The sequence below is a fragment of the Hemiscyllium ocellatum genome, chromosome 6 (assembly GCF_020745735.1).
Source record: "Hemiscyllium ocellatum isolate sHemOce1 chromosome 6, sHemOce1.pat.X.cur, whole genome shotgun sequence".
Lineage (NCBI taxonomy): Eukaryota > Metazoa > Chordata > Chondrichthyes > Orectolobiformes > Hemiscylliidae > Hemiscyllium > Hemiscyllium ocellatum.
The window spans coordinates 16,498,128-16,510,905 of record NC_083406.1 but is presented as its reverse complement, the minus strand read 5'-3'; the positions used below and the strand labels follow the sequence as shown (position 1 = coordinate 16,510,905).

Sequence of the window (12,778 nt, the reverse complement as noted above, 5' to 3'; positions counted from 1 at the left end):
AGCAGAAATACTTTTGGATGGTTAAAGGTCAATTTTCTAGATGTATACTGCACTACTTGTCACTTGTTAATATACATTCATGATGAATATTTATGCATATTTTGTGTGTGTATTTTCCCTAAACTTTAAACATCTAAATAATTAGATCTCCTCTTGCACAACGTTTTCTCTTAAATACGGAATACTCTGATTCTAATTAGTTTGCAGGCATGTTAGTTGCTCATGTAGACGCTTTGTCCCACTTAATGAGTAATGTATTTAATCAGCAGAGCTGGGAATCTTAAATGCAGTTCAAGAATTTATTTTCCATGTGGTGGGGGGGTGGGGGTTGCTTTTAAGTTATTGATCAAACTGAACAATGGCCCAGAAATTGTACACTGTTCATTGGATCTCAAGACTGAAATATCAAATTACAAGCTCTATTCCGGACCAACATTTGAATGGATACTTAGAAACACACATGACCTGTTGTTGACTGTACACTGGTCCTACAATATTATGGTAAATAAATAATACTGCACATGTCTTGGGTGTGAAGCCTGTGTATTGTTACTACTTTTTGTTGGCCATTAGGAATTCTTGTGCTCCTTGTTTAGGAAAGAAATGTTTGATGCTTTGTTGTTTAGGTGATGTGAACCTGATATTTCACCAGGTTACATATGATGTGTATTAAATTAAATTGATGTTTTGAAGTCGCAGAACCTTAAAACATGTACATTAGAACTTGGTGTCAAGTGTCTGAGAGTTTTAGTTTGTGGTATTTGCTGATCTATTAAGTCAGGAATCTGGGCTTATTCTGTTAGGTGTGAACAGCATTGTTAGTCCATGTTATATATGAGTATTGGATGATGTGCAGTGTTAAATCTTGAAGCAAGGCAAAATTAGTAACATACCAATGTAATCTTAATGAATTTAGGTTGAGGTGGTCTCGTTTGTGTCAATTGCTGTTGCATTAGTTACTGGCTACCTTTGTTCTGAGCTGTGTGGCTGCTGTAGCACACTTGTTAAATACTACAACAGTATAACGTGTGAACTTGTTTATTTCTACCCAGTTGCAAGATTATAATATTTTTTTCTATAAGCTTTCACCAGAGTCAGTGTTTTATTGTAACACTCAGGAGACCATTTACCCCATGTCTGTGCTAGCTCACAAAGCTGGAATTCATTTGCACCATTCTCTCTCTAATCCTTCATATTATTCTTTTCAAATAAGTCTAATTTTGTTTCCACTTCCTGCTGATGACTTCAGGCTAAAAGATGTCTATTTATTGAGGTGCTGTTTTAGAGTAACAATTTTATGGGAGTGCCATGGGATATTTTCTTCCTTTTCTGCTAACTTCCTTTCTCAGAATCTCCTGAAGCCATTAATGAGTTGGGTGTACTGGTGAAAGGACAGGAATGTAAGTCACAATGTGAATTTAAATCAAACAATGGCAAATTATTGGTTTGGGACTAGAAAGTAATGTTGAATCATTTTTATAGATAGTCATTGCTCCAGTATCACCCATATAGCTACTTTTGATTTGTGAACTTAAATCAATGTTCACAACTTTTGTTAGATCTGAATAATTCCTATCAGCACAACATCCATTCATGCACATCAATGGGTAGCAGTGTGACGTGACTTTGTTCCTGATGCCTCTTTAACTGCTGGCTAAGCAAATGCCAAACTGCCAATAGAATGTTTCTTCTTTTGAGCCTTGGAACTTTATTTCAGTTAACTTAACCATAATCCTCAGGCACTGCATGACAGTAGTATAATAATCATTTGGCAAGTTGATACCATTATTGGAACACTAATTTATTAAATTGTTAGGTTTGCAGCACCTGTGGTGGATATTGTAGGTAATAGAAAGTAGAAGTTTCTAGTTGTACGGTAATAGTTAACAGCAATTCACACAAGTCTAAGTTGCAAAAATGTGTTTGAATGCACATAGTATTTGAAGCAAAACAGATATTTATTGCTGCTATTTAATTCAATTAATTCAGTTAAAAAGTTTTAAGTGTAGTCTTAGCTGTAATCCCACTTAAATAATGCCTGTCGATGCATCCTCATGCAAAGGTTACAAATCAAGTCAACTACAAAACCCTTGTGTTTATTTTCAAGCATGTCCAAAGTTTGCATCTCTAACCTGTGCTGTCCTTTCCAGCCATGTGCATCCTGTGCTTTGTTCAGCATCCATTCTCCTTTCCCTATAGTTTATCCAATCTCAAAAGTCCTTTCTAAATGCACCATGTGATCTATTCAGCATTGCGGTGAGTTCAGTCCCTTTCTCCTCTTTGCTCATTTGTTTGCTGTCCTGATCTCAGACCTGAGTTAATCCTTAACTATTTAGTTTGATTTTAATTCATTTATAGAATATGGGTATTGCTTGCTTGACCAACATTTATTACCCATACCACTTCCTCCGGGGCAATTAGGTAAATCACTGCAAACATTGGAGGGTTAGGTGTGCCAACAGTGCTGTTAAAAAAAGCTTTTGACCCAGCAAGTGTGAAGGAGCATAATAGTTCCAAATCAGGTTACTTGTGTCTTGGAGAATTTGAATGAGGAGGTGGTGCTGTTCCCAGTGCTTGAGATTGCAGGTTTGCAAGTTGTTGATAGAATTGGAAAGATGTTGTGAAACTTGAAAGCGTTCAGAAAAGATTTACAAGGATGTTGCCAGGGTTGGAGGATCTGAGCTACAGAGAGAGGCTGAGCAAGCTGGGGCTGTTTTCCCTGGAGCATCAGAGGCTGAGGGGTGACCTTATAGAGGTTTACAAATTTGAGGGGCATGGATAGGATAAATAGACAGTCTTTTTCCTGGGGTCGGGGAGTCCAGAACTAGAGGGCATAGGTTTAGTGTGAGAGGGGAAGGATATAAAAAAGACCTAAGGAGCAACTTTTTCATGCAGAGGGTGGTACATGTATGAAATCAGCTGCCAGAGGAAGTGGTGGAGGCTGGTAAAATTGCAATATTTAAGAGGCAATTGGATGGGTATATGAATAGGAAGGGTTTGGAGGGATATGGGCCGGGTGCTGGCAGGTGGGACTAGTTTGGTTTGGGATATTTGTTCAGCATGGACAGGTTGGACTGAAGGGTTTGTTTCCATGCTGTACATCTGACTCTGACTCTAAAAGCTTTGAGTTACTGCAATGCACCTTGTGGGTGGTACACATGACTGCTACTGTACATCAGTGGTGAAGAAAGTGACTGTTGAAAGTAGGTTGCTTTGTCTTGTGATGTTAAAGCTTCTTGAGCATTGCAGTTGAACTCATTCACGTATCTAGAAGTATTCCACCACACTCCTGGCTTGTGCCCATGTTACATATGCTGTATGTTTGTTTTTAATTCCTCCGTTAAGTTGTTAAATGTCTTGCAGTAAAATCAAGGCTCAAACCTGACATTTTTGGTGTCAGATAACCTCCTTGAAAAAGATTTTTACTCTGCAAAATGTCGATGGCATTGTACAAACCATGGCACAAGTCCAATTAACTGCATCACTGATTTTAAGAAACTTGCCACTTAGTCTGTGAGCATTTAACAAGTCACCTTGAAGTTAACCACTTCCAAGTTTTTTTTATCCAACTTAGTCTTTCTGCTAGCTGATGTTGGCTTCTTAACAGAATTTGGATAGTTGAAATTGTCTTTTTAATGTATTTATCAAATGAACATACCTTTTAAATGTGCTATTAGCTCTCACATTCAGACATTGGATCTCAGGACACTTAACATATATTTTGCAGCTAAATAGCCAAGCTATGAAAACCTGAGTCATTTGAAATTATGCTTATAAATATTCACCAACATTCTTAAACATTATTAAATAACTTGATGTACTAGAGAATGCGCCTTGCATTGGGCGTCTGTGTTTTATATATTGGGTGTATTAGATACTTCTGAAGAAGGGCTTATGCCCGAAACGTTGAATCTCCTGTTCCTTGGATGCTGCCTGATCTGCGCTTTTCCAGCAACACATTTTCAGCTCTGTATTAGATACTGTTGTTCAAAGTGGTATTCTTAGATATCATACTGATTACAGAAATGTGGCTCCAGGATGGACAGGGCTTAATGTTATGGGGTATAAATCCTACAGGAAGGATAGACAGGGAGGCAAGGGAGTGGGAAGTGGTGTTTTGATTAAGGAGAACATTACAGCTGTATTAAGGAAGGATATTCCTGGAGCATTGACCATTGAAGTTATATGGGTGGAACTTAAGGGGATGATCACTTTGGGATTGTGTTATAGGCCCCCAATAGTTGTCAGAATTGAAAAGCAAATTTCTCTGATATATCTCAAACAATTAGCATTGTAATGTTAGGAGATTTTAACTTTCCAAACATAGACTGTATATCGTAGTGTTAAGGGCTTGGATGGGGAGGAATCTAAGTGTGTACAGAAAAAAATTCTTAATCAATATGTGGGTGTACTCCCTAGAGAAACAGCAATACTTGACCTTCTGTTAGGAAATAACGCAGGCAGGTGCCAGTAGAGGAGCACCTTGTGTTAAGTGATCATACTATAATTTTAAAATCCTTATGGAAAAAGATGATAGAACTGATCAAAAGGTTAAGTTCTAAATTGGAGTAAGGCCAATTTTGACAGTATTAGTTAAGAACTTTCAAAGGTTGATTGGGGGAGGCTATTTGCAGATAAAGGGACAGTTGGGAAGTGGGAGGCTTTTAAGAATGAGATAATGAGAACTCAGGCAATATGTTCCTGTAAGAATGAAGGGCAAGGCTAGCAGGTATAAGGAATGTTGGATGATGAGAGGAAATGAAATACTAGTTTTAAAAAAAAAGCATATATCGAGTATTGATGGCTGGGGTTGAATTAGTCCTTAGTGTAAAGCCAGTAGGAGTATACTTAAAAGGGAAATCAGGAAGGCAAAAAGGGGACATGAGATAGCTTTGCCAAAGCTAGGTTAAGGAGAATCCAAAGAGATTCAGTGACTACATCAAGGTCAAAAGGGTAACTCGGGAGAGAATAGGGCCCCATAAAGATCAGTGTGACTGTCTATTTGTGGAACCACAGAAGATGGGTGAAATACTAAATGAATACTTTGTCTCATTTATTTACTGTGGTGAAGGACTTGGAAGCCAGGGAACTTGGGAAAATAAATGTTTTACAAAGTTCATATTAAAGAAGAGTAAGTGCTGGAGATCTTAAAACACAAATGTAGATAAATCTTTGGAACCTGATCAGGTGTTTCTCAGAACTTTGTGGGAAGTTAGGGAAGAGATTGTTGGGTCCATTGCTGAGATATTGGAATCATCACAAACCACAGAAAATGTTCAAGAAGACAGGAGGTTGTCTCATGTGATGCCATTATTTAAAAAGGGTGGTAAGGAAAAGCCAGGGAACTGTAGCTCAGTGAGTCTGACATAGGTGAACAAGTCGTTGGAGGAGATTCTGAAGGGCAGAATTCACATGTATTTGGAAAGGCAAGACTGATTAGAGATAGCCAGCGTGGCTTTGTGCATGGCAAATCATGTCTCACTAAATTGATTATTTGAAGAGGTGACAAAAGATTGAAGAAGCCAGTGTAGTAAACGTTGTCCCTATGGACTTCAGCAAAGCATCAAGGTTCTGTGTGGTAGACTGGTTAGTAAGTTAAAGTGGGTTCTGGGGAGCTAGTGGATTGGATACAAGATTTTTTAGAAGATAGAGGGTCATCGTGTGGTGTTGCTTTTCAGATGAGGCCTGTTGCCAGTGGTGCATCACAAGGATCAATGCTTTTTATCATTTTATATAAATTAATTTAGATGTGAATATAACCAGTTGTGTTTCCCAGAGGTATAGTTAATAAGTTTGCAGATGACATCAAAATAGATGGTGTAGAAGGTTATCTCCAAGTAGAATGGGATTTCAATCAGATGGGCCAATAAGCTGAGGAATGGCAGAATTTAATTTCAATAGATGTGTGTGGTGTTGTATTTTGGTAAGGCAAGCCAGGACCATTAATGGTAGCGCCTGGGGAATATTGCCAAACAAAGCTAGGAGTGCAAGTGCTTCGTCCCTTGGAAGTGAAGTTGCAGGTAGTGGTGAAGGAGGTGTTTGGTGTGTTTGCCTTCATTGGTCATATTGAGTATAGGAGTTGGGATGTCATGTAGCTGTGCAAGACTTTGAGGTTGCTTTTGAAATATTGTGTACAATTATGGTCACCCTTCTATAAAAGGATGTTAAATTTGAGGGTGCAGAAAAGATTAACAAGGATGTTGCTGGCACTGGAGGGTTTAAGCTATCGGGAGAGGCTGAATAGGCTGAGACCTTTCTTCCCCCTCAAGTGTTAGAGACTGAGGGGTGACCTAGCAGTTTATAAAATCATGGGTGGGGTAAATAGCTAAGGTTATTTTCCTAGGATGGGAAAGTCCAAAACTAGAGATTATAGCTTTAAGGTGAGATGGGAAAGATTTTAAAAAGACCCAAGGGATGGTGTTTCTCATGCAGAGGATGGTGTGTATTGAATGAGCTGCTAGTGGAAGTGGTGGAGGTGAGTGCAGCTATCTTTACAAGGCACCTGGGTGGATACATGAAGAATAGAAAGGGTTTAGAGGGATTTGGGCCAAATGCTGGCAAATGGGACTAGATCAGATTGGGATGTTGGTGGATGTGGATGGGTTGGACCAAAGGGTGAGTTTCCATGCTGTATGATTCTGTAGCTCTGTGTTTCAGGCATAATTATCCTTCAGGCAAACTACTTTTTGTGGTTGCACATTGGCATCATCAAAAAAGACAAGTGTGCCTTTTGTTGGTTGGGTACCCTGCCCAAGAGCTAGAATATAAACAGTAAAATGTCTTTATACTGCACTGGTATACTTCACACTGTAATTTTACACCATGCCTATGATTTTGGTGACCTGGTACACTGGGCTTTTCCAGTGATGTTTTAGATTTTGCAATTTGAATTTTTAAGCACAATCTCAAATTTTGGTAGGTGAATGAGGGGGAAGAGGAACATGAGACTCTAATCAAAGAAAATACAAATTGTTAGTTTTAAATTAGTGTCAACAAAATGGGTGAGAGAGAAAGGCAGTTGGATTTATTTTGCAATAAGCAGTATTTGAATAGTCAGATTCCTATCTACTGAGTGGAAAGTGCTCATCTGCTAAACAGAATGTTGACTGTTTAACATTGTCCATCTAATAAGGAACATTTAATTTGATGACATTCTTCATAATTAGAAACTAAAGTTAGCAGTATTCCAAGGAGATGGAGACCCTGATGTTCAGAACACGATGGTGCTATATACAACAGTATGCATAAAAGCTAATGTTCTTATAATTCAACCTTTGCAGAAACTTTGTACCCTATTTCACAAGTATTATCTTGCTGTGACAATATATTAGTTTTGACAGACTAACAGGAACTCCAATGTGCCTCAGTTTCCTATACAGATTGGAGTAGGATTTCTTGCACCAAATTATGTCATTGTACAATGTCCAAGGACTGAATGTAGTAGGGAATGAATTCTATTTAAATTTGATGGTTCAACCTTCACTGATCCACCTGGTAGAGGTTGTGAATAGCTGATCCCTGAAAATAAGGTAAAGTCAGTTTTTTGAATTTTTTGCACTTTGTTTTAACAAGTTAGATCCCAGGTTCAATTTTTGATGTATTCCCCTTGGCTATTTTTATCCTGGATAGCTGTGGGATTGTTGCACTTGGTGTTGACCATTTAGATTAGGAAGGGTGAAACTGGTTCTGATCAGATGGGCCAATAAGCCCATCTGGTTCTAGATTCTAGAAAGTGAGCACCCAACGCAGATTGGTTTCACCACAACATTTGACAAAGTGACTTCCAGATATCACATCTGCACCAAGATGTTGACTGACTTGACCAGCAGCTGCAAGAGAAGTTATTTTCTTCACACCTGCCTCTTAATTGAATGCTGAAAACAAGAAAGAGCTAGAAATTGGTTTGTTTTAGGATGAGATGTGAAATCTGGAATTGTTTAAATTTAGTATCCAGTTCTGGGTTTGTTAGCTTTTACATAACACAGTAACTTCCATCTTATGGTAGTCTTTCCCCTTCCCATACTGTTGAGGCATAATGATCTTTCTTTCCATAAGTAATGTTGATTCTAACTCTACCTCAAATTTAAGCACAAAAATTACGGTATGGAAGGAAGTGATTTGTCCATCTTGTCTGCACTTGCTGTTTGAATGAGCATCATGATTTAGTATCATTTTTTTTGCCTTTCCCCATACCTTTGCACAAAGACTGGTTACTTCAGTAAATGGAGTGATCCAGATATATTTGCATACATTAACCAAAGTCTGCAGAAGTGCGACCAGGAGTTGATTTTTCTAGTTTAATCAGCACTAATCTGACATAGAGGAAATAAGCCGGTTTATAGCCTGTGGAATTCCTATAAAATGGCATAGTAAAATTTCTGTCCATTCTCTCTGCATCTTACAGCAACCAAAAGCAGCAAGACACTTAACTTCGCGCTCTCCTTCTTTCCCACCTCCTCCCCCTCATATATATGAAACTGACTTCCAGCCTTGGATTTGGGGTAGGGCTGGGGGACTCATGGAAGACTTACCTCACTACCAAGAATTTCATAGACAAGGTATGTCTGGATTGCTGAATTTAAGTCTCTACTTCTGTGGGTCAGTTATAAACTAGTGAGGGGCTGTGCACTGATAATATCATTGGGCTCATAAACCAGAGAACCAGGCTATCTGGAAAGAGTACAACTTAAAATCCCACCACAGCATTGGGGAAATTTTAAATTTGACCAAGAGGCAAATCTGGAGTTGATCACTAATCCTGACAATTGAAGATATGATTATCATAAAACTGTCAATTTTAATATTTCTCTACTAAATATCTGATCTATGAAATCATTTCAGATCAAGATGGATTTCAGCAAACTTCCCAAGATACGAGATGAGGACCATGAGACAATGGTTGGATATGTCCATGGTGTCTCTGGTCCTGGTGAGTATTTCATTCAATTCCAAATCACAAGACAGCTGGGTTGATGTAAAGGAATGTGTAAACTATATGCTGCTTTGTATCAACTAAAGATATGTCATAAAATATTGCTAATGTGTGGAAATCAGTTTTATTGTGGACACAGACTTTTATTCAGTGGAAATTAAAATATAAGGTCTAGTGACTGTGTAAAGTACCCTTTTATGTCTCCACTCATCAGGTTCTTCCTCCTAATTTCAAAGGCTAGGATCAAAATTTGTTTAATGCCTTGCAAATCTATTGCAAATTATGTTCCCTATCTACGAGAAACAGACATCCAGAAACCTTGATCATTCAGATTTAAATAGGCAATTTTTTGTGCAATTACAAAGTTCTGTTAAGGTTACTTGCTATCAAGGATGCATTAACTTTTTTATATTATTTTTGTTCTGTCTTCCAGTTGTCACTGCTTCCAATATGGCTGGAGCAGCAATGTACGAGCTGGTTCGTGTAGGTCACTCTGAGTTGGTTGGTGAGATTATCCGCTTGGAGGGCGATATGGCAACAATACAAGTCTATGAAGAAACCTGTATCCTTTCTGCATCGACTGACAGTACAAATTTGAAAAAGATGCTCTGTGGAACAGTTTTTTGAGAACTGAGGAAATCTGTTTTCAATGCCCATTGAGTATCTATGTAATCAATAGATTAACTAGTTTTTTAATCTCTACACAGACCTGGTGAATTTCTCCAGTGCTTTGTTTTTAATTTAGTTTCAACATCGGAGTATTTCGCTTTTATTTTAGCCGAATAGATATAATAAATCTTGAAGGAAATTATGTAATTGAAGAACAAGTTACACTAGTTCACTCGAGCTAGTGATAAGAAAGGATCGTGGTCCTCAAGATTTTGTCCAGTTCATGTACATCTGCTCAAACTCAACCTGACTAATCTGAGGAAAGAAACTGCATGCTTTTCCTGTAACTTTCCAGATGACATCATATATCATTATTGATCACTTTGGCAAGGAAACCATTTTCAAAGCCTTTAGTTGTATGTTATTTTGTCTCCTGCTCCTTGTTCCCTTCCTCTTCTAAAGTTATGAAATTGACTAATGAGGGAAAGAAAACCTAGCTGATTAATTAGTCCTGTCCCCACACTTCATGACCAGAGACTTCCTTTATTCCCTTCCTTTATTTCAGCCATCTAACCACTTAGAGGCTGAAAAACCCTGAGACAGGTAAATGTATCCTCCTGACTGAAGTTGACAATATAATCTGTAAAACTATTTCAGGGTTGACAGCTGTCCTTTATAACTTGTTCAAGTAGTTGTTCTTGTGTGTGGGCTTGAAAATTTAGTGCGGGTTCATAGTCCTTTAAAGATTCTTGGAACTTGATTTATACTGGACTGTTTTATCAGAAGTTGTTAGCAGTGTTTTTTCTAAGCACTCACCCAATAGCTGGTGTATCTGTTGGAGATCCAGTGCTCCGTACAGGGAAGCCACTTTCTGTGGAGCTAGGCCCTGGCATCATGGGAGCCATCTTTGATGGGATCCAGCGACCTCTGAAGGATATCAATGATCTAACGCAGAGTATTTACATCCCTCGTGGTGTCAACGTGAATGCACTGAGTAGAGATTTGAAGTGGGAATTTACACCTGTCAAGAATATGCGAGTAAGACCTTTTTCCCAAAATGAATTTAATTCCAATCTATTTTCTCAGAGGCTGCCTCTTACTAAATATATTTTTCTTAACTGTATTTTGTAACTAATTCAAAACTGTTATTCTAATACCAGTAGTATAACCACTTTCTCAGTAACTAAAAGAAATATTGGATTTGACAAAAGTTTGACTATTGACTTCAATCCTATTGGCTCAACTGTCTATAGTTAATGACTTCTTACAATGACAATAAGAACTAGTATCTGTGACTTCTATTGAGAGCTCATTATTGGGAGCTAGAATTTATATTGATTTATTCCATAGGTAATTTGGTTATCCTTTGAGCTCTAATTTTGTTTTTAGGTTGGTAGTCACATCACTGGTGGAGATATATATGGATTCGTCTTTGAAAATTCTCTTATTAAGCACAAGATCATGCTTCCACCTAAAAGTAGGGGAACTGTTACGTATGTTGCCCCACCAGGATGCTACGATGTTTCTGTAAGTATGCCATAAATCTGAACCAAATGTGTTCCTAGATTTTATTAATTGCAAATCGCAGGTGAGGTGCCGGAAGACTGGAGGTTGGCTAACGTGATGCCACTGTTTAAGAAAGGTGGTAAAGACAAGCCAGGGAAGTATAGACCAGTGAGCCTGAACTTGGTGGTGGGCAAGTTGTTGGAGGGAATCCTGAGAGACTGGTTGTACATGTATTTGGAAAGGCAAGGACTAATTAGGGATAGTCAACATGCCTTTGTGCGTGGGAAGTAATGTCTCACAAACTTGATTGAGTTTTTTGAAGAAGTAACTAAGATTGAGGGCAGAGCAGCAGATGTAATCTATATGGACTTTAGTAAGGTGTTCGACAAGATTCCCCATGGGAGACTGATTGATCAACAAGGTTGGATCTCATTGAATATAGGGAGCACTAGCCATTTGGATACAGAACTGGCTCAAAGGTAGAAGACAGAGGGTGGTGGTGGAGGGTTGTTTTTCAGACTGGAGGCCTGTGACCAGTGGAGTGCCACAAGGATTGGTGCTGGGCCTTCTACTTTTTGACATTTACATAAATGATTTGGATGTGAGCATAAGAGATACAGTAAGTAAGTTTGCAGATGACACCAAAATTGGAGGTGTAGTGGACAGCAAAGAGGGTCAACCCAGAATACAACAGGATCTGGACCAGATGGGCCAATGGGCTGAGATGTGGCAGATGGAATTTAATTCCGATAAATGCAAGGTGCTGCATTTTAGCAGGACTTATACACTTAATGGTAAGGTCCCAGGAAGTGTTGCTGAACAAAGATGTTGGAGTGCAGGTTCATAGCTCCTTGAAAGTGGAGTCGCAGGTAGATAGGATAGTGAAGAAGGCGTTTGGTATGCTTTCCTTGGTCAGAGTAGAGGAGTTGAGGTCATGTTGCGGCTGTACAGGACATTGGTTAGGCCACTGTTGGAATATTGTGTGCAATTCTGGTCTCCTTCATATCGGAAAGATGTTGTGAAACTTGAAAGGGTTCAGAAAAGGTTTACAAGGGTGTTACCAGAGTTGGAGGATTTGAGCTTCAGGGAGAGGCTGAACAGGCTGGGGCTATTTTCCCTGGAGTGTTGGAGGCAGAGGGGTGACCTTTATAGAGGTTTACAAAATTGAGGGACATGGATAGGGTAAATAGACAGACTTTTCCCTGTGGTCAGGGAGTCCAGAACTAGAGGGCATAGGTTTAGGATGAGAGGGGAAAGATGTAAAAGACACCTAAGGGTTAACTTTTTCACGCAGAGGGTGGTACGTGTATGGAATGAGCTGCCAGAGGATGTGATGGAGGCTGGTACAATTGCACCATTCAAGAGGCATTTGGATGGGTATATGAATAGGAAGGGTTTGGAGGGATATGGGCTGGGTGCTGGCAGGTGGGACCACATTGGGTTGGGATATCAGGTCGACATGTACGGGTTGGACCGAAGGGTCTGTTTCCATGCTGTACATCTCTGTATAATTCTGTTTCGCAATACAGGATGATTATTGTTGCATTTGTTCATTGACATTAGCACGATGAAATAGCATGGCCAAGTACTCTTTCCTGATGTACAACTGGAGATGGGCAGCAAAGGTTACCTTGTCAGGATTACCCACATCACCAAAAAGAATTTAAAGAATGCTTGTCTCATTGAAAAAAGTCGTTACTCAAAAGTATGAGTCAGCAGGATAATGACTAA

At 39.0% G+C, this 12,778-nt stretch overlaps 1 protein-coding gene across 3 annotated transcripts in view; it reads left to right on the top strand.

Annotated features, from left to right (window-relative positions):
* Positions 1-12,778, top strand: part of atp6v1ab (ATPase H+ transporting V1 subunit Ab) — a 35,652-nt gene that overhangs the window by 2,657 nt on the left and 20,217 nt on the right. For 2 of the 3 annotated variants that reach the window (XM_060825840.1, XM_060825841.1), the window contains exons 2-5: positions 8,842-8,929; positions 9,366-9,494; positions 10,365-10,579; positions 10,931-11,068. In XM_060825840.1, the coding sequence (XP_060681823.1) occupies positions 8,848-8,929; positions 9,366-9,494; positions 10,365-10,579; positions 10,931-11,068 (564 nt within the window). In that variant the 5' untranslated portion in view covers positions 8,842-8,847. Of the gene's footprint in view, positions 1-8,404; positions 8,559-8,841; positions 8,930-9,365; positions 9,495-10,364; positions 10,580-10,930; positions 11,069-12,778 lie in introns of all 3 variants that reach the window. The other variant, XM_060825839.1, reaches the window with a different exon arrangement.